This window comes from Lutra lutra, chromosome 4, assembly GCF_902655055.1.
Source record: "Lutra lutra chromosome 4, mLutLut1.2, whole genome shotgun sequence".
Taxonomy (NCBI): Eukaryota; Metazoa; Chordata; class Mammalia; order Carnivora; family Mustelidae; genus Lutra; species Lutra lutra.
In genome coordinates this window covers 163,897,588-163,916,285 of record NC_062281.1, presented here as the reverse complement: position 1 = coordinate 163,916,285, position 18,698 = coordinate 163,897,588, and the positions used below count along the sequence as shown (strand labels likewise).

The window sequence follows — 18,698 nt, the reverse complement described above, 5'->3', positions numbered from 1 at the left end:
CCGACTGCAGTGCTAGGGACTCAAGACGAGGATTGAGATCCAAACCACTGAACTTCTCATCTTGTCACTCACTCGGCCATCATGTCCTGACCACTTTTGCTTCCTAGGGTCCATCTCCTCTGTCTCCACTGAACTATTGCTACAGCCTTCTAACTAATATCTTTGGCTCCAGTATTTCTCTTTATACCCAACCTGTATGCTGCTTCCAGATTGATCTTCCTATTCATCCCACTCCATACCCCTGAATCTCCAGCTTCACTCCACAGCAGCTGATCTCTTCTTCATCTAGTCTTTTCCTATGTTAGGATTAAAAGTATCAAAATAATACCAAGCACATAGTCAATACTCAATGTTTATTGAGCTATTTGTATTATCATCCCAACTGTGCTGGTCTACCATCTAGATGTCACCTATATTTTATTCCTTCCATGCCCTTTGCTTTCCTAGACTCAAGTCCTTTATGTGGGAGTTCTTCCATCTAACCAGTTCCTTGGCTTCTAATTACACATCTCTAAAGCCTTGTTCTCCTTCCCTCAGTGTAAAAGGAAGTGATCTTTCTTTCCTAGACCGGAAAGCTCCCTGTGTTTTCTATCCCATTTCTTCCTGGGTAAGGTAACCAGGCGCCTTGTTCTATCAGCTGGCCTTTGCTCACCTTCGTTTCATTTCCCTTGGCTCTTTTGCCTTCACCTTCAAACATGCATCAGCCTCTTGGTACTGGTTCCCTTAGGTTCCCATGCACTGCCCCTTTCTCAATGCCAAATTTCTCACACAAGTATCCCATGCTTGCTGCCTCTACACTCTCCCCATCCCCAGCCTTTTTTCTGCAGCCCCTTCCCCCAAGCACACACTTTGCTGATCCAGCTCTCTCTCCAAGGTCACTGATGATTTATTTGTCAGTGGCCAAATCTGACCTTTTCTGTCATCAGTCTTCTTGACCATTTTGCATATCTTAGAATTCTTCCCTCTTCAAGGTCCTTGTCAGGTTAATCTCCACTGGCTTCTTTCATTCCTTTATTTTAAAATGTATGAATTTCCTGAGGTCATCCCCTTATTTATAATCCTATCCTTCTTTTCCTCTAGTTACCCTTACTCCAGAAGCTTATTGGCCACATCCTACGTTCAGGCATGTTTTGCTTGGCTCCTCTCTACGCAGAAACTCACTGATTCCACAATGCCTAGCAGATAAAGTCCAAACTCCTTAGCTTAACATTTAAGGCCCTGACCAGCCTTACTCTAAAAAGCTTCTTCTCTGTTCTCTGAGGTTCAGGGTCCCCCTGTTGCCAACCCTAGGTCATCCAGGTAATTGGAAATAAAAAAGTAATAATACTTCAAAATCAAAAATAATAACAATAATAAGTTTGGGCTAAAAACCCTAGATTTTTCTCTGTCATCATCAGAGTTGATCTAAGGTAGTGAATGAAAACGTAATTTTTCCGGTCCTCTCCGGGATAGCATAGCATATGGTTAGGCGTGCAGGCGTAAGCCAGATAGTTTGACTCCGCTTTTTATTTTTGGCTGTATGCCTTTGGGCAAGTTTCTAACCTTTTTCTGACCCAGTTTCTTTTTCTATAAAAAGGGAAAGGAATATCTGCCTTATGGGACTAAGGATTAAAGTCAATAATGTGTGTAAATGTTTAAACACAGTAGTTAATAGATGGCCAATAAATGGTACCCATTATTATCTTTATTATTGCTGTTTCACCTCTAAGCATATTCATACAACTCATTCAAGTCCTTATTAGAGCACTGGATTGACTGGGAATCAGACCTGGCTTCCCCACCAACTGTGGTCTCAGGCAAGTCCCTTCCCTGGGCCTTGGCTTTTTCATCTGTAAAATATGGGTGTGGTGTCAAGATGGGGAGGATGCACCACATACAGATTAGAATAGTGGATCTACGAAATTCCTGACACCTCTAAAGCCCCATGGAGATAAGCCCAATGTCTCTCCGAAAGCAATGCAGTCTTAGCTCCAGATAGGCAGGTCTGAGTCCTGAACTTTTTTTTCTTGACCTTAAGGAATTCATCCCTTTTCCAGCCTCTTTTTCCCTGTTTGTAAAACAACATTTTCCCTCTTTCCAAAACCAAACACACTTGCTACTTCCTTTCTAACAGTGCTCCTACAGGCACTGAGCTAACTAGCTCTGGCCTTCTTCCTCCTAAGCTTCTCAGCTCCTTCCCTACCCCTGCCCTCCTGCCGCCTTCCCCTTCTTTGAACGGCTCAAGTGCATTTGGTCACTCCACTGAGATCTGCACTTCTATATCATCGATACAATCCACATGCATTTTTTAAATATTATTTTTGAAGTATAGTTGACATACAGTGTTACAATAGTTTCAGGTATACAACACCGAGATTTGACAATTCTGTGTATTACTCAGTGCTCACCATGATAAATGTGATCACCCTCTGTCATCATACATTATTCAATATTATTGACTGTATTCCCTATGCTGTGCTTTTCATCTCTGTGACTTATTTTATTTAATTTTTTAAAAGATTTTATTTGAGAGAGAACACGAGCACAAGTGGGGGGTGGGGAGCAGTGGCAGAGACAGAGGGAAAGGGAAAAGTAGACTCCCCACTGAGCAGGGAGCCAGACCTGAGGCTCAATCCCAGGACCCTGAGATCATGACCTGAGCTAAAGGCAGACACTTAATCAACTGAGTCACCCGCCACCCTCTGTGACTGTTTTATAACTAGAAGTTTGTACGTCTTAATCCCCTTCACCTATCTTACCCATCATCCCACCCACCTCGTCTCTGGAAATCATCAGTTTGTTCTCTGCATTATCTTTTCTGGGTTTTTTTTTTTTTCACTCGTTTGTTTGTGTGTGTGTGTGTGTGTGTGTGTGTGTGTGTGTTTTATTCCACTGTAAGTGAAATTACATGGTATTTTTCTTTCTTTGACAATTTCACTTAGCATAATACCTTCTAGGTCCATCCATGTTGTGCAAATGGCAAGCTCTCATTCTTTTTTATGGCTGAGTAATATTCCAGTAATATTCCACTGCATATGTGGAATATTATTTTTTTTTTTAAATTCCGTTAGTGAACATACAGTGTTATATTGGCTTCAGGGGTACAAAAAAAGTGATTCAACAATTCCACAGGTCACAACAAATGCACTCCTGGCGCACATCACATGCAGTTTTATGCGTGAAGGGCTGATGAGGGGAAGCTGAGAAGTGAATGGAAGAGGCTGGGGAAGGCGGCGGCAGCGCAGGTCCCGCCCCCAGGCGCGCCCCGCCCCTCTCCGCCCCGCCCCTCTCGCTTTTAGACACCGGTTCCCCGGGTAACCGGCCCTCACCCGCTCACTCTTTAAATCACGCTCCATGGCTGGATTCTCGTGAGATCTGTGACTTGCACCGGAAGACCCGCCTCCTATGCCGTTAAAGGCCAATGGGCGAAAGCGACGGTTGCTACGGTTGGGTTTTGAAGGAGCCAATGAGTGCTCGGAGCGGAGAGTTTAAGAAGTGTAAGTCGGCACTGCTGAAGCCGGTCCGGGATTGGAACGTGCTGCGGGCTGAAGGTGAGAGGTGCCCGGGGGGCCTGGGTCGGGTGGGGCTGCGGCCGGGGTGCCCCTGAACGAGTGGCCAGCCGTCCCAGATCGAGCACGGTCACCTTTTCCTCCAGGACTCGGCGGGCACCCACTCCAAGGACCCCTCCCCTTGTAGACGCTCCCATGGCGCAGTTCGTGTTCGAGAGCGACCTGCACTCGCTGCTGCAGCTGGACGCACCTATCCCCAATGCACCCCCCGCGCGCTGGCAGCGCAAAGCTAAGGAAGCCGCGGGGCCGGCCCCCTCACCCATGCGGGCGGCCAACCGATCCCACAGCGCCGGCAGGACCCCGGGCCGAACTCCCGGTCAGTGGCGTGCTGCGGGACATCGGGGAGGGAGAGGGGACGGCTGAGAAGCGGGCTTCGTGCCGCCTCCCGCAGGAGCCTGGTCAGACTCTCTGGCTTCCCTCCTTCTACCCCAGGCAAATCCAGCTCCAAGACTCAGACCACTCCCAGCAAACCTGGCGGTGACCGCTACATCCCCCATCGCAGTGCTTCCCAGATGGAGGTGGCCAGTTTCCTCCTGAGCAAGGAAAACCAGCCTGAAGATAGCCAGACGCCCACCAAGAAGGTATGTGTCCCAGAGGGGCTACAGGCACAAGATCCGCCGGTGTAGGGATCATGCCTCACCCTCACCCTTTGTGCCAGGAACATCAGAAAGCCTGGGCTTTGAACCTGAACGGTTTTGATGTGGAGGAAGCCAAGATCCTTCGGCTCAGTGGAAAACCACAAAATGCCCCAGAGGGTAAGACCCCAAGTTCTAGAATTGAGGGGTGATGCCTGTCTGCCATTCCCACCTGAGACTGAGGAGAGGGGAGGTGCTTGTCTGGCCTTCCAGGCTAGGGGCAGGGGGAGGAATCAGTTGTCCTACTGTGTGGACCCACTCGGTTGCTACAGGTTACCAGAACAGACTGAAAGTGCTTTACAGCCAGAAGGCCACGCCCGGCTCCAGCCGGAAGACCTGCCGTTACATTCCTTCCCTGCCAGACCGAATCCTGGACGCCCCTGAAATCCGGAATGACTACTGTAAGTGCAGCCTTCTCTTTGCCCATCGGATGGAGGAAGAGGGCCTGGGGACCAGGCAAACAAGGAAGCTCATGCTCTTCCCTTTCCCTGCTCTGGCAAGACCTGAACCTTGTGGACTGGAGCTCTGGAAATGTACTGGCTGTGGCATTGGACAACAGCGTGTACTTGTGGAGTGCTAGCTCCGGGGACATCTTGCAGCTACTGCAAATGGAGCAGCCTGGGGACTATATATCTTCAGTGGCCTGGATCAAAGAGGGCAACTACCTGGCAGTGGGCACCAGCAGTGCCGAGGTGCAGGTGAGCCTTGTCCTCTGTGCTGCAGTTCTGCGGCGCCCAGACCCAGGGGGCTTGTCGGGGAGGAGGATGTTCATGGCAAGTCGCCATCTGGTCCTAGCAGCCTTGTCTCTCTAGCTATGGGATGTGCAGCAGCAGAAGCGGCTTCGAAACATGACTAGTCATTCCGCCCGTGTAAGCTCCCTGTGTTGGAACAGCTACATCGTGTCCAGGTTTGTGGCTGTCGCTAGTCTGTTGCAAAATCCGTCTGTGATTTTTGCCAGCTCTCCCCAGAGGTACACCTCTAAACTGAAGCAACTCGGTGCTTCTGGCAGTGTTTGGCATTACCACTGAACCTCATTCCCCTCCCCTCTGCAGTGGCTCACGTTCTGGCCAGATCCACCACCATGATGTTCGGGTGGCAGAACACCATGTGGCCACCCTGAGCGGCCACAGCCAGGAGGTGTGTGGGCTGCGCTGGGCCCCAGATGGACGACATTTGGCCAGCGGCGGCAATGATAACTTGGTCAATGTGTGGCCTAGTGCTCCTGGAGAGGGTGGCTGGGTTCCCCTGCAGACATTCACCCAGCATCAGGGGGCTGTCAAGGTGAGAGTGGGACTGAGTTGGGGGCTCTGCAGACCCTCCCCCAGAACCTGGGGACCATTAAGGGGAGATGGGATGGTAGGATTGGACGGGATTACCCTGTGACCCCTGTAGCTCCTTGTCTAGTTCTATGGCAGCTGACCCCATCTTTATCCTACCTAGGCTGTAGCTTGGTGTCCCTGGCAGTCCAATGTCCTGGCGACTGGAGGGGGCACCAGTGACCGACACATTCGCATCTGGAATGTCTGCTCTGGGGCCTGTCTGAGTGCTGTGGATGCTCAATCCCAGGTAGTCTTTTACCTGTTACGTCCCAGCCTCTCTCTCTCAGAAATATTCTTACTTTGTCTTGGTTAACTGTCCCCTTGGGCAACTGTCCCCTTCAGTGGCTTTATCAACTCTATACGCCGATGATTTCCAAAACTCTAACTCAGCTCTCGTACAAAAGGTCCAAACCATACTAATGTCCATTACTTAACCCCAACCTCCTGTCCTGTAGGTGGCAACACGCTAGTATGTCCTAAATTAAATTTGTCACTTCTTATCTCCCTGAAATGTATTCCTCCTCCTCTTACATTGTTTGAGAGTGATAGAACTTATTCAGAAATCTGCACAACTTCCTAAAATCTTTAGGATTTTCCTCTTCACCCAGTCCCCAAAACACCTCATTTTTCCTTCAGTATTATTCACGTGTCCCCCCTCCCTTCATGGAGGCCTTCCATGTGGAAGGCCTTCCAAGTGGAGGCCCATTTTACTGGTCTCTCAGCATTTTTTACTTATCCCCTCCAATCTGTCCTCTGCACTGGGTCTGGGAGGTCTGTTCCTGTCCTAAAACCCTACAGTAGCTCCCTATCACCTACAGCCCTTAATCCACATTAGGTAGAATGACATTGGAGGCCCTTGCTGGTGAGTCTCCTTGCATCTGTTCCAGCTTTCTCTCCTTCCACCTTCATCTCCTCTGTGCAGCCTTCATTCTATTCTAAACTTGGGCTCTGGAGCCAGAGTTCAAATTCTGGCGCTGTCACCTACTAAACTTGCATGTGGTCTTAGGCAACTTGCTGAACTTTCTTCTGCTTGATTCCTTATCTCTTAAAATGGATAATAATTCTAATTCTCAAAGTTTTTATAAGAACTGTGGTGATTCAAGTCTGAGTCTTGCACCTGGCAGGGTGCCTAACACTCAAATGGACTTAGTTCTCATTTGAGTAATGCTGGCTCTATGTTGTGCCCACACCCCAACCCCTCTCCACAGGTGTGCTCCATCCTCTGGTCTCCCCACTACAAGGAGCTCATCTCAGGCCATGGCTTTGCCCAGAACCAGTTGGTTATTTGGAAGTACCCAACCATGGCCAAGGTTGCTGAGCTTAAAGGTAGGTGCTTACCAGGTATTTACCCCAAAGATACAAAGGTAGTGATCTGAAGGGGTACCCGCACCTCAGTGTTCGTAGCAGCAATGTTCGCAATAGCCAAACTCTGGAAAGTGCCCAGATGTCCATCAACAGATGAATGGATAAAGAAGATGTGGTATACATATACAATGGAATACTATGCAGCCATCAAAAAAAGAAACCTTGCCATTTGCAGTGACATGGATGGAACTAGAGGTATCATGCTAAGCAAAATAAGTCAAAGATAATTATATGATCTCGTGGAATTTAAGAAACAAAACAAGATCATAGCGGAAGAGAGGAAAAATAAAACAAGACAAAAGCAGAGAGGGAGACAAACCATGAGAGACTCTTTCTTAATCATAGGAAACAAACTAAGGGTTGCTGGAGGGGAGGGAGATGGGGGGATGGGGCAACTAGCTGACGGGTATTAAGGAGGGCATGTGATGTAATGAGCACTAGGTGTTATACACATCTGATGAATCACTAAATTGTACCTCTGAAACCGGGGAGAAAAAAAAAGAACACCCATGAGGGGAACAGGTTTGGAGTGAATGGTGGTGAGTTTCCTTTTGAACATGTTAAATTTGAGTTGCCTCTGAGATATTAAGTTGGGGTGTCAATCAAGCAGTCTTATATAAGACTGATGAGTCACTGACCTCTACCTCTGAAACTAATAATAGATTATATATTAATTAATTGAATTTAAATTTTTAAAAATGGTTGAACATAAAAAAAAATAAAGGTAGGTGCTAAGTGACCAAAGCCAGACACAGAAGGCCACACACTGTATATGACTGTTTACATGAAGTGTCCAAAAGAGGCAAATGCAAAGAAATAAAACAGACTGATGGTTGCCAGGGGCTGGGGGAAGAAGGTGACGAGGAGAGGAGAGACTTTATGGGGCGATGAAAACGCCCTGGAATTATTGTACACAACAACATTTGTCCTTCGCAACAGTTCACAACTTTGTGAATATACTAAAAACCAATCAACTGTATACTTTAAAAGGATGCATTCTATGGTGTGTGAGTTATTTTCTCAGGGCTATTAAATAAAAAAGGTAGGTGGTTCTCAACACTGGTGGCTGGGGGCTGTGTCTGCATTCATATGCTCTGCTCTCACTGTCTCCCTCCTCATGCCTCAGGTCACACAGCCCGGGTCCTGAGTCTGACCATGAGCCCAGACGGGGCCACTGTGGCCTCAGCAGCAGCAGATGAGACCCTGCGGCTGTGGCGCTGCTTTGAGCTGGACCCTGCACGGCGGCGGGAGCGGGAGAAGGCCAGCGCAGCCAAGAGCAGCCTTATCCACCAGGGCATCCGTTGAGGACCAACTCATCACCTCAGTTGTTTTGGGTTGTTTTTCTTTTTATATTTTTCTAATAAAGTCACATCTCCCTCTCTTCTCTTTGCATCACCTCTGTCCCAGCAGCCTTCCCAGAGGATCCTCTCCACCATGGTCCTCCGAGAGCCAGAACCATCCCTCCTGTTGGCAGACAGGGCTGGCACACCTCTTCCTTTCCCACATGTACACACACAGCCTCAGTGGTTTCCTCTGTCACTTTTAATGAAGACCTAAGCGAGTGAGCCCAAGCCCCCCAGCCACCCTGACCTTTGGCCAAGAAGCTTCTGCTTCAGTGTGGGGGAGAGAAGGAGGGATCGTGGGTGCACAGTGACAGATTATTGCTGACCTCTTCAGTGTGAGGAAAAAGGCCACAAGACCCTGGTGGGGGCCAGTCCTGAGTGCTCCTCTCCCAAGTTTAAGGCAGGGAGGGGAAAATGTGTCCAGTCCTTTCGGCCCCCCAGCTCTGGAGTAGCAGAGGGCAATGAGGCCATGTCCTTGGTGCCGGCCAGGAGAAGCGGGTGAGGAACGGAAGCCATGGTCCCTGTGTACCAGCTGTGGGGAGGGGAGGGCCTGTCCCCTGCTCAGTCCTGACCACGTAAGCCCTGGTCACAGGTCACCGGTGTAGGTGGGGAGAAGTCAGATGCTGCCCAAAGCGCAGTCCTGAGGCACTTAGGTGGGCACCTAGCTAGGCCACACTTCTCAGTTGGCCTTGACTTTGGTGGTACCTGGAGCTCCATTCTGCTGAAGCACACGGGGCAGCCGCTTGCCTTTGGTGTAGGAATGATACCAGAAATTGGTGAAGAGCACGAAGAAGATGGTGCCGTACATCCAGATGAGGTGGATGATGATGGGATACTGGTAGTTGCAGCTGGGCATGAAGTAGTACTGGGAGATGTGCAGTGAGACCAGGACGAACTGGATCTGGAACGGAGACGGGCAAGGGTGAGAGGGAACAGCGAGAGGTGGTGGAGACCGACTGGATGTTGAATGCAGAGGCATGCGGTCAGAAGTGAGGCCAGCTGGATAAAGGGAGGATCCAGACCAGGGAGGCAGGGGGTATGGCTACGGGCCAGGCCCCTCACCAGCTGGATGGCTGTCATATGCTTTTTCCACCACAGGTAGGGCTGAGCCACAGGGCCGAGGGCAGACAACCCATAGTACAGGTACATGATGACATGCACAGAGGAGTTGATCATGGCGTGGAAAGAGCCCATTCCTCCTGTCGGTACAATGAACAGGGTCAGGAGAGTTGAGCTGCTGGTCCTTAGTGCCCATCCCTCTTCCCCCAGTGGCCTTCACCACTCACCCGGGGCAATTTGTACCCCCCACCACCAGCTCCAGGGAAGCACTGAGTGGTGGAAGACATGTAGGAAGGTCACCTGGCCATCTTTTTTCCGGAGAATGAAGATCACCTGAGAAGAGGGGGGAAATGGGTTTCCGAGCCAGGGCCTCTCCTTTCTACCCCCAGGGTCCCCATATCTCCTATAACCACTCACCGTGTCCATCAGCTCGATGAACTTGGAGAAGAGGAAGAGCCAGGCCACTCGAACCATCTGCAAGAAGTCAGGCAGACTTAGGACACCCATGCTATTCCAGAAACTTCCCTGAACTGACCCATGAGACCAGGGCACAGCCCAACTGCTATCCCCAGAGTGCTTCTATGCTAGCTCCCCACCCTTGACCCCCACTTACTCTTAGTGCCTCCGGGCTGTTGGAATAGTCCACAGGATCGCACCGCCAGGTGTAGGTACTCAACCAGCCAGACATCAAGAACTAGGGAGGGGAGTGGATTAGGCTACCAGAGATCCATCCACCCAGACCAACCCCTCCTGCTATCTAGCTGAAGAAACGGATCTGAGCCTCTCTGGAAAGGAGATGCCATGTCTGACCCCAAGGCCTGCCCCTTATCTTGCTGGCAGGAATTAAAACCTAGGCACCCCAGAGGCCTACCTCATAGACAATGTAGAGGGAGAGAGCCACCAGTGAGAAGTTGTAGACAATCATGAAGCCCCGGAGCTGGAAGGGCTTCCGATTGGCCATGATGCGAGGCCCAAGTGAAAGAACGAAGTACACATAGGTCAGGAGGATAGAGGTCATTAGCAGGGGGGACCCCATCAGAGGGTAGCCCTGGATCCGAGGATCTGTGGATAAGGGTCAAGGAGTCAGAAAGAGTCACAGGGTCCAAAGGGTCCCCACCAGGTGTACAGGCACGGGGTCAGGTCACAGAGAGTCAAGGGGTTCGCAGGGACTCTCCAGCAGGAGACAGCCCTAGGTTCAGGGATCCTGGAGCAGGAGGGAGGACAGCATCTTACCTGCATTCTTCATTATCTCCTGGTACAAGTTCACAACCGCCTCCATCCTGGCTAAGGATTCTGGGGAGGTATGGGGGGGTGCGTGTCAGGGCCGGCCGTGCCCCCCATCCCACCCCTGACCCACAGACAACACACAGAGCAGGTGGGACAGCTCCCGACACCTCTTTGCAGAAAGGACAGAAGAGTGAGAGGAAGGAGCTGAGGGGGACTGGGGGTCGGAGACACACGGCTTTCACACCGCTTCCCCGCACATCCTGCCTGCCTGCTGGGAAGGGCTGTTCTGCCCTCCTCTCCGCACCTCACTCGCCTCCCTCACTCCCTGCTCCACCGCCGAGATTCTTACCACTGTACCTCACCTTCCCTCTTCCTCCACAGGAGGACTCTCCATTTCTGGTCTCTTTCCAGAGAATCTTACCTCTCCACTCCAGAATGACCGCCTCTCCTTCCCTGCCAGTCTCCCACCTCTCCAGCCTCGAGAGGGTCATTTTTCCTCCCCCCCAGGGATCCTCCCGTTCAACCGCTCCTCAGGAGGCTCCTCTCCCGAGACGATTCCCCACCCCCCGCCCCTTCCTCCTCTCCCCTGCCCTCCCGGGCTCTCACCCCAGCGACTCTCTCCGCTCCCCGCTGCCCTCTTCTCTGGCACTCCCCTCCAGCCCTTCCTCTCCGGAGCCCGGCTCTTTGAGACTCCTGCCCCGGCGGCTCCACCTGTCTAACTAGCTCTGGGAGCGCCCCGCCCTCCACCCGCCCCCGCTGCACTGAGCATGGGGTGGAGGGTGGGTCCAGGCCACAGGTCAGGGCCTGGAGGAGCAGGACCCACCAGGATTGAGAAAGCCAAGAGTAAAGCATGGAACTCACCATCCACCCGCCCTGGATGGCCAGATGAGCGAAGGCTCTAGCTTAGTTTTGAGCCAGAAACCTCACAGGGCTCCAGCCAAGCCCTAGCCTTGGCCCCAAGAGGACTGTTGAAAACCTACACCCAGCATCCTCTCCTAAACTAGCCATAAATTCTCAGTCTGTCCTGCTTCAGAATGGGTACGAGCACCCTTCTCTCCCTGGGAGGGGCAGGGAGGCCAGTGGCATGTGAGGAGGTGGGGGGGTGGGGGAGGTCTCAGGAATCTTCCCCTCCCTTAGGGAGGGTCCTAATGAGCTAGGCCCTCTCCCCCTCAGAACCTGAAGGAATGTCGGGGGAGGGCACCCTGGGACACAAAAGCCTCGGGCCAGACCCAGGAGAGCCTGGGATGCCAAGGCTGTCCCAGAGGGGCAAGGCATTCCCCAGCCAGCAAGGGAAGCAGATGCCCACCAGCTTCCCTCTTTCCAGAGAACAAGCCGTGCACAGGCACTAAGCGAAGAATAGCCACCTTCTGACACCTCCAGCGAGGCCATCCACGTGCCCCTCACACACTGAACTGGGCACACATCCCACAGGAGCTCCCGCAGCCTCCATGGGGACCCCCAACTGCCCCCACCATGGTCAGGCCCCAAGTCCTCCCTCTCGCGCAGCTCTCCCCAGCACCAATGACAGGCTGACCCAGGGCTGACACGCCTATGTACATGCAGGGCCCACACACCTCCTACTGGCATTAGCCACCCACCTCTGACACACCACCCAAACAGCCTCCACGGACTTTGACATGCAGAGCTTCTGATACTCAGACCCACTCCTAACTCCATTCATACTCGCAACACACCCAAAACACTCACCCGGCCACCTTCTCTGGTCCTGCTAGTATTACCATGTGCAAATACTCACGCTCGCAACCCCGGGGCCCACACGCAGCTTTACTCACAGGTACGTTGAGTCACAGATAAATGTGGTCACAGACATAAACTCAGACACCCCACTTAGAGATGAATAAACATAAAATCCCCCTCACCACACTCAGACATACCTGCCTTAGGTCGTGCACACAGATCACTTTCACGAACCACAAGGACCATTCATTCATTCACAGGTAGACCTTGCTGGCTGCCTCTTCTGTGGCTTGGCCCACCTGGCGGAGGCCTGCGCTCACACACACAGTTCCTCCCTGACCCAGGGGAGCCTGCCAGCCGGTTATCTCTCCCGCTCTCTCTCCACCACCACCTCGAGTTCACCCCCTCACAAACACTCATGCGCCCTGGAGGTCAGGAGTGGCTCCAGGCTCTGGAAAGGACCTCTCCCCTGGCTTGAGGAGCGCTGGGTGTGTCCCTGGTAGGGGAACTCAGGCGGGTGCTTCCTTCCTTTAAGATGGATGGAAGGGAAAGGGAGACAGGCAAAGGAGGGGGAGGGGAAGGGAAAAGAGAAGAACTGGGAGCCAAGGAGAGGGAGGGGAAGAGGCGGAGAGGGACTAGAGCAGGAGGTGGTGGAAGATGGCCTAGGTTTAAACAAATGGGGGCCGGGATCGGAGGGAGGCTACCGGCCAGGCCCGGCCCCAGAGAGCTAGGACCTCCCACCCACGGTCCCCGGGAACAGCCTCGCCCACAGGCTGGGCAGGGCAGGGCAGGGCACGGCTAAGCGGGCAGGGTGCCCGGGCACGTGGACAGCCCGCCCGTGGAAGGTCCAGACTCACCAGTGGGGGGCCAGGCGGGCAGCAGTGAAGGGCTCGGAGGGAGCAGGGCCAGAGAGAAGTCCCCAAGGCCAGCCTGCCTGCCACTTCCTCATCTGCTGGGCCGACTTTCTGTCACCAGAGGGGGACGGGGCGGGCCGGGCGGGGGGCGCCTGCTGATTGGCCCCGACTCGGCTCGGCCCGAGGGGCGGGCGCAGGGGCGGGCCGCCAGATTCCGGGGCAGGAAGCTAGCCCAGCCCGGGCTCCCCACCCCTTCCCTCGGCATCGCGCTGCCCGCCTCCAGCGGCTCTCCCTGGGCCGACCCCGGCCCACCAGAGTTGCACCTGGCTGCTTCCTCACACTCGGTCTCATTCTGGGACCTCCGGTGACGGTCCGCCAACGCGACCGACACATCTTCAGCTTGTGGCGGGCCCACCCAGCTTGGGACCCGGCGGAAAGTTCCAGCCCTTTCCTACCGCGCTTTCTCCCCAGGAGTTGGTGGGAGGGTTGGGCGGGAGGTAGCACGTGTGTGCGAGGGTCTGACCTGGGGTGGCAGGGAGGTCAGGTCTCAGCCGGAGGGAGCAGCTGGGCAAGGAAGCCTTCTCCACCGGCCCATAAACTTGGCTGAGCCCTAGCATTAGGAACTAAGAGGACTTCGCTGTGGGAGAATACAAGTGGCCCGGGGCAGAAACAGTGAATCACTGGCTAAACTGGCCTTGAAGGTACTGAAAGGAAATAAAGGGAAGGGAGGCCAACTGTGGCCAATGTAGTAGGGCTTGAAGGCCAACCCAGCCAGTTTGGTTTTATTCTGGAAGCAGAGAAGAAACAGTGAAGATTCGTGAGGAGCCTGCGATCAGGCCTGTATGATCAAACACCGATTGAGTGCCTACCATGGGCAGGACTGTGGTAAGTGCTAGGGACACACCGGTGAAGGGGGCAGGGGCTGCTGTCGCTGCAGGGGGTTTAGGGCTGGCTGAGTCACGTCACTCTGGTGGCCGGGGCCATGGGCTGATTGAGGCAGACCAGGTGAGAGCTAAGAGACTGACCTGAGCTTTGGAAATGGGATGGGCGTGGCAGACACTGGAGAAGTCCCCAAGACAGGGGGATTGACTCTGTGTTGAGCTGTCCATCTGGCTTCTTGTACTCCCCTTCTAGCTCCACACACACACCCACTCCACTCAACAGGGGTAAGGACTAAGTTGGAACAGAATGAACTCTGCAGCTCCAGCAGCTCCTGATTGGTTCTTGGCATCAAGTGGCTGGATGCCTTCTTGTCGGATCAGTGTAAATGTGGACAGGAGAATTCAGAAGAGAGGGTGGTCTGGGAGAAACAATATGCTGGTAAATGGTGGGATGTACCCATGTAGGAGTTCAGTCTTGAAGGTCAGAGGTCAGAGCCGCACTAGAGCTATGATCCAGCCCAAGAGCAGCTACCCTCGAAAGGAAATGGCGGGAGAATTCAAAAGGCTCAAATTTCTTCGAGTTAGAACACTAAGGCCTCCCTGAGCTGGACCCTGGCCTCCCATTCTACCTGTGTTACTCTACTGTGCTACGCTTTACCTGTTCCCCAAGGATGTCCACATCTTGCACACACTCCCACCCTTCTAAGCCTTAGTCCCTTGGCTCGGTACAGGGTCCACACAGCTCCCCACCCCAGCTCCGGTGATCCTACAGGAATGCAATTATCTGCCACTTCCCCCGCTCTAAGTTCCTCTCAGCCAGAGGTATGCGTTAGTTGTCTCCATATCTCTTGTACCTGGCCCACTGGCTGGCTCATCTGATCCTTCATGATGTTTGTGGAGTGAATATGAGAATAAATGAGACTGTGAGAAAGCCCAGAGAGGTCATGAGACCCAGAGCCAGGCGGGGAGGACGCTGAGAATTCAGGCTTTCTGATTCCATGGGGGTGGCAGTCTCCCTTAAGTCAATAAATATTTGTTGAAAGCCTAATGTGTCCCAGGTATATTCTGGTGGCTTTGGGGTCAGGCCTGACTCCATAGGCCCAAGTTTAAATCTTCCAGCGCGTACCTGCGTATCCTTCTGCAAGCTGCCGAACCTTTATAAGACGGGAACAGCAGAGCCTCCCTCATCGTCGGGAAGAGTGAAGGAGCTGGCCCCCGTGCGATGCTCAACATTTCAGACAGGACAGGAACCAACCAATATGTCAAGAACATACCACCACCGACAACCAGTAGGTCAGTCTTGCATGTGGACTCGTGAGGACTGGTTCAGCAGATACTTCCTAAGCGCCTGCTGTGTGCACACACTGCTCTTAGAGCTCTACTGAGCAGTTCTGGGTTCAGTGTCCAGCTAGAGACAAATGAGAGACGAACCAAGCAGATGACCAGAGAGGATGTACAGTGCCAGAGATCAAGTGTAGTAAAGGCAGGGAACTTCAGCTACCCATTTATTGGGCCCCAGTGGTCAGTGAGCACAGCAAGCCCCCAGCCCACGTTGACCACATGAATGAGCAGGCACAAAGACTCACTTCGCTCAGTTCCTGTCCCAGTCCTGAGAGAACTCGTCTCTGATAGAGATCACCTGGCCCCACGTCCTACCAAATGGCATCTCTATAGCCCTGGGTTTTCCTGTGAAGCACTCGCTATCTAGAGGAGGAAACAGATATCAAGGAGACCAGTTGTAGTTAGCATGTGGCAAGTGTTCCCACAGAGATAAACACAGAGGCTTATGGAAGCACCAAGGAGGGTCATCCTGCACCAGGGTGGGGTGAATTCTTGAAGGCTTCACAGAAGGACACCACACTGAACGCTGAAGGGCACTTTCTAGAAAGCAGCGAAATGCATTCCAGGCAGAAAGAAGGATGTGTGTGTGAAGGCACAGAAGCAAGAGAGGTAGAAGGCTGGGGGAGCTCTAGGGAGTTCGGTGTGGCTCCAGCTCAGAGGGCATAGAGGTCAGGGTAGGAAACACGGGCAGGAACCAGTTTCTACAGAGCCCTGAATGCCACTGTGAGAAGTGTGCATTTTGTTCTGTTTATGGTTTTCAGCCCCGGCTGCACACGATCACCTAGGGAGCTTTTAAAATATCAGTGTCTGGCTCTCACCTTCAGATTGATTCTAATGGCTGTTTTTAACGGGAAGAGGCCCAATCATGTTTATGTGCAGTGTGGAAGGAGACCATGGGAGCCAGCATACACATGGAGGGATTAGCCTTTGGCTAAGGAGAGCACCTCACAGACTGACATGTATGGAAAAGAAGAGTCAGTTTGTCAGGGGACTGGGGGAGAAGGAGGTCGTTTGGGGCCTGCAGAGAAGCTGGGTGGAAGGGGCAGGCTGATAAAATGGGGAAACTGAAGGGGTCCAGGAACTCACAGGCTTGATAAGGATGAAAGCAAGGTGTTGGGGAGGGGGGTGCAGGGGAAGACTTCGCCAACCCAACGGCTAAAATTCCCCCTCCTTCATGGAAGCTTCCTGACTAAGTGGAAGTAAGGTGACTCCCCTTCGGGGTCCCACCCTGTCTGACTCACTGCTCACTCACTGCTCTCTCAGGGCCCCTCTCCATCCTCACTCCCCGGAAGATAAGCCACTGATGTACTTTCAGCAAGGGTTCAGTCTGAAAACCACCATCCATGTGATCGCAAACAACTCCGTTCCCATGATTATCTGAGGCTTGACATGTTTCAGTAGAAAAATTAAAAGGAACTGGGATCAAAGAAGCAGGAATGGCAATGAGGAATACTGGAAAAAGGCATGCCTGTGTGTGTATGAGCAGATGGGTGACAGGTGAAGGGGACACAGCATGGGAGCCGCAGGGAGTCAGCTAAAAGGGATAGGAACTGACGGTCTAGGCTAACGGCTCCCAGGAGTGGCAGGGAGAGATGGAGGCAGTCTCCTGGGGGCTGCGTCAGGCTCTTCCCTTCCCCATCCTGTAAAGGACAAAAGGCACTTTCTACACAGTTGCCATGCAGAGGAGTTGGGGGCTGACTCTGTGAGGACAGGGGAGTGAAGAGAGGATGAAGGGGTTATCAATTAATTGTTCTGCATATCCCTGGGTCTTGGCCAGCTAGCTAGTGTCCTCTGCCTAAGGCTGAGCCCTCTGCTGAAGGAACCGGAGCTGGAAAGACATCCAGCTGGCAGAAGGGAGAGACCGTGTGCCAACACTCATCACATCTGGCCATGGGTAACATGCAGTGTTCACTGAATGGAACTAAAGAAATTTAGGTGGGGGGAGGAGGGTTGTGACAGATCTGGAAGATGCGTTGAGAAGAGCCAAAAGGGAAAAGAGAAAGCGTAGCTTATTATTCAATACTTTGTCTGGCAAGAGTGGGGCCCTAAGAGCTCCTTTCCATATGTTCTTACAGTCCCGTCCTATAACTACTATTATTGCACTTCATGGATGGGAAGAACTGAATGAGAAAGGGTGATGGATTTTTCTCAAGGTCACATAGCAAGTAAGGCAGAAGCAATGCAGGTGTTCCAGGCTGAGGAAAAACTGTGCATAAAGGGATGGAAGGAGGAAAGCACAGCACACGTGATTCTGCTACACGTGATTCTGCTTGGCCAAACCACCCGCTGAATAAGAGACCTGTATATGTAAGAAGGTGAAAAAGTTGGTTGGTCCCAAATTATTAAGTGGTTTGAATGAAAGAATAAGGAGTTTTGTTTGTATTGGGGCATCCCAAAGAATTTTTAAGAAAGGGATTTGTGTGATCCCCTTTGTTCTTCAGAAAGGCAAACATGGGGACAATATGTCACCAGGAGGAAAGGAGAGGGAGGGGAGCCAGCTGGGAGACCAGCTACAGTGCACAGGTGTGACGCGCAGGTGTACACACACACACACACACACACACACACACAGCTGTGACACACGGAAGGCCTGAGAGCATGGAGCAGAGAGAGGACACAGAACTGATAGGAAGGTGGTTGTGCTGGGTAACTCAGGTGGAGCAGAGTGGAAGAAATGCATGCATTTGGGGACATCTGCAGTGTGCAGTAATATGGCACATGCCACAGGCAATCCTGAACACAGTTCTGTAAGTTTGGAAGAATAGATAGGGCTCAAGGGGGAAAAAAAAAAAAAGCGAGGATTCCCCGAAATCACATAATGTGCACCATGAGAGCTCACTTTCCCAGCTCCTTGCTTTCATTTCCTTTAAGGAATTCCTGTCCCCACTCCACTGGCCTGTTTCCCCCAATCCGAGCTCCTAGGAGGCTAGAATCCAAGCCAGAACAATCAGAGTTACTGCTGCAGAGTACAGATATACAGAGACAGAGCACCTCGGACCCCCCAGCCCCTGAGCCCACCTGCAGCCAGCAACCCTTCAACCCCCGACCCCAGTAACCTAAATACAATTGGGTCCCCCTTTCTTTGTTTTTGGCTAGGCTAGTTTGATTGTAATGTGCTACAATCAAAGCAGTCTAATATATCAGGATGCAATAAAAAATGAAATTGCTCAGGAGAGAGTAGGGGAAGAGAACAGTAGTTAGCATTTGAGAGCTGACTATACTTCCAGGGCTTTTTATGCCCTTCTGAGAAGTTTGGACTTTACCCTATAGAAAATTAATGAGCTACTTAAAGGTTTCACTTTAATTTTAAATATGTTCAGTTGAAGGTACCCTTCTGAGGTCTGGGCTATAACACCATTTCACAGAAAGGGAAACTGAGGTTCTTGGAAGGGAGATAACTCACCTCAGGCCACACAGTGGATGTGTCC

General features: G+C 52.2%; 2 protein-coding genes across 7 annotated transcripts; one reads left to right on the top strand and one right to left on the bottom strand.

The window, feature by feature from the left end:
* Positions 1–3,427: 3,427 nt before the first annotated feature.
* On the top strand, positions 3,428–8,248 carry CDC20 (cell division cycle 20). Of its 2 annotated transcripts, none has more exons than XM_047726246.1 (11): positions 3,428–3,530; positions 3,635–3,864; positions 3,981–4,129; positions 4,207–4,303; positions 4,456–4,584; positions 4,685–4,881; positions 4,996–5,090; positions 5,236–5,464; positions 5,624–5,749; positions 6,711–6,828; positions 7,994–8,248. In XM_047726246.1, the coding sequence occupies exons 2-11, from the start codon at positions 3,684–3,686 to the stop codon at positions 8,170–8,172; spliced, it is 1,500 nt and encodes a 499-aa protein (XP_047582202.1). In that variant the 5' UTR covers positions 3,428–3,530; positions 3,635–3,683; the 3' UTR covers positions 8,173–8,248. The 2 variants fall into 2 exon arrangements, with proteins under 2 accessions (XP_047582202.1, XP_047582203.1); XM_047726247.1 differs by having other exon boundaries at positions 3,475–3,530; positions 3,608–3,864.
* A 142-nt stretch (positions 8,249–8,390) lies between these two features.
* ELOVL1 (ELOVL fatty acid elongase 1) lies at positions 8,391–18,698 on the bottom strand. 5 transcript variants are annotated; one of them, XM_047726252.1, is made up of 8 exons: positions 18,674–18,698; positions 10,503–10,562; positions 10,141–10,331; positions 9,883–9,963; positions 9,687–9,743; positions 9,497–9,602; positions 9,273–9,409; positions 8,391–9,111 (listed from the first exon to the last, which is right to left on the bottom strand). In XM_047726252.1, exons 2-8 carry the CDS (start codon positions 10,546–10,548, stop codon positions 8,890–8,892), a joined length of 840 nt encoding a protein of 279 aa, XP_047582208.1. In that variant the 5' UTR covers positions 10,549–10,562; positions 18,674–18,698; the 3' UTR covers positions 8,391–8,889. The 5 variants fall into 5 exon arrangements, with proteins under 5 accessions (XP_047582208.1, XP_047582206.1, XP_047582204.1 ...); XM_047726250.1 differs by lacking the exon at positions 18,674–18,698 and adding an exon at positions 13,052–13,306; XM_047726248.1 differs by lacking the exon at positions 18,674–18,698 and adding an exon at positions 12,461–12,969.

Bases quoted from the DNA above. Each gene is read 5' to 3' on its own strand.
- CDC20 (XM_047726246.1), top strand. From the start codon at position 3,684: ATGGCGCAGTTCGTGTTCGAGAGCGACCTGCACTCGCTGCTGCAGCTG. The intron at 3,865-3,980 runs GTCAGTGGCGTG...CTTCTACCCCAG, and splicing joins GACCCCGGGCCGAACTCCCG to GCAAATCCAGCTCCAAGACT. The intron at 4,130-4,206 runs GTATGTGTCCCA...CCTTTGTGCCAG, and splicing joins GCCAGACGCCCACCAAGAAG to GAACATCAGAAAGCCTGGGC.
- ELOVL1 (XM_047726248.1), bottom strand. From the start codon at position 12,614: ATGAGTGTTTGTGAGGGGGTGAACTCGAGGTGGTGGTGGAGAGAGAGC. The intron at 10,332-10,502 runs GTAAGATGCTGT...CCTTATCCACAG, and splicing joins GGAGATAATGAAGAATGCAG to ATCCTCGGATCCAGGGCTAC. The intron at 9,964-10,140 runs GTAGGCCTCTGG...TCCCCTCCCTAG, and splicing joins CCCTCTACATTGTCTATGAG to TTCTTGATGTCTGGCTGGTT.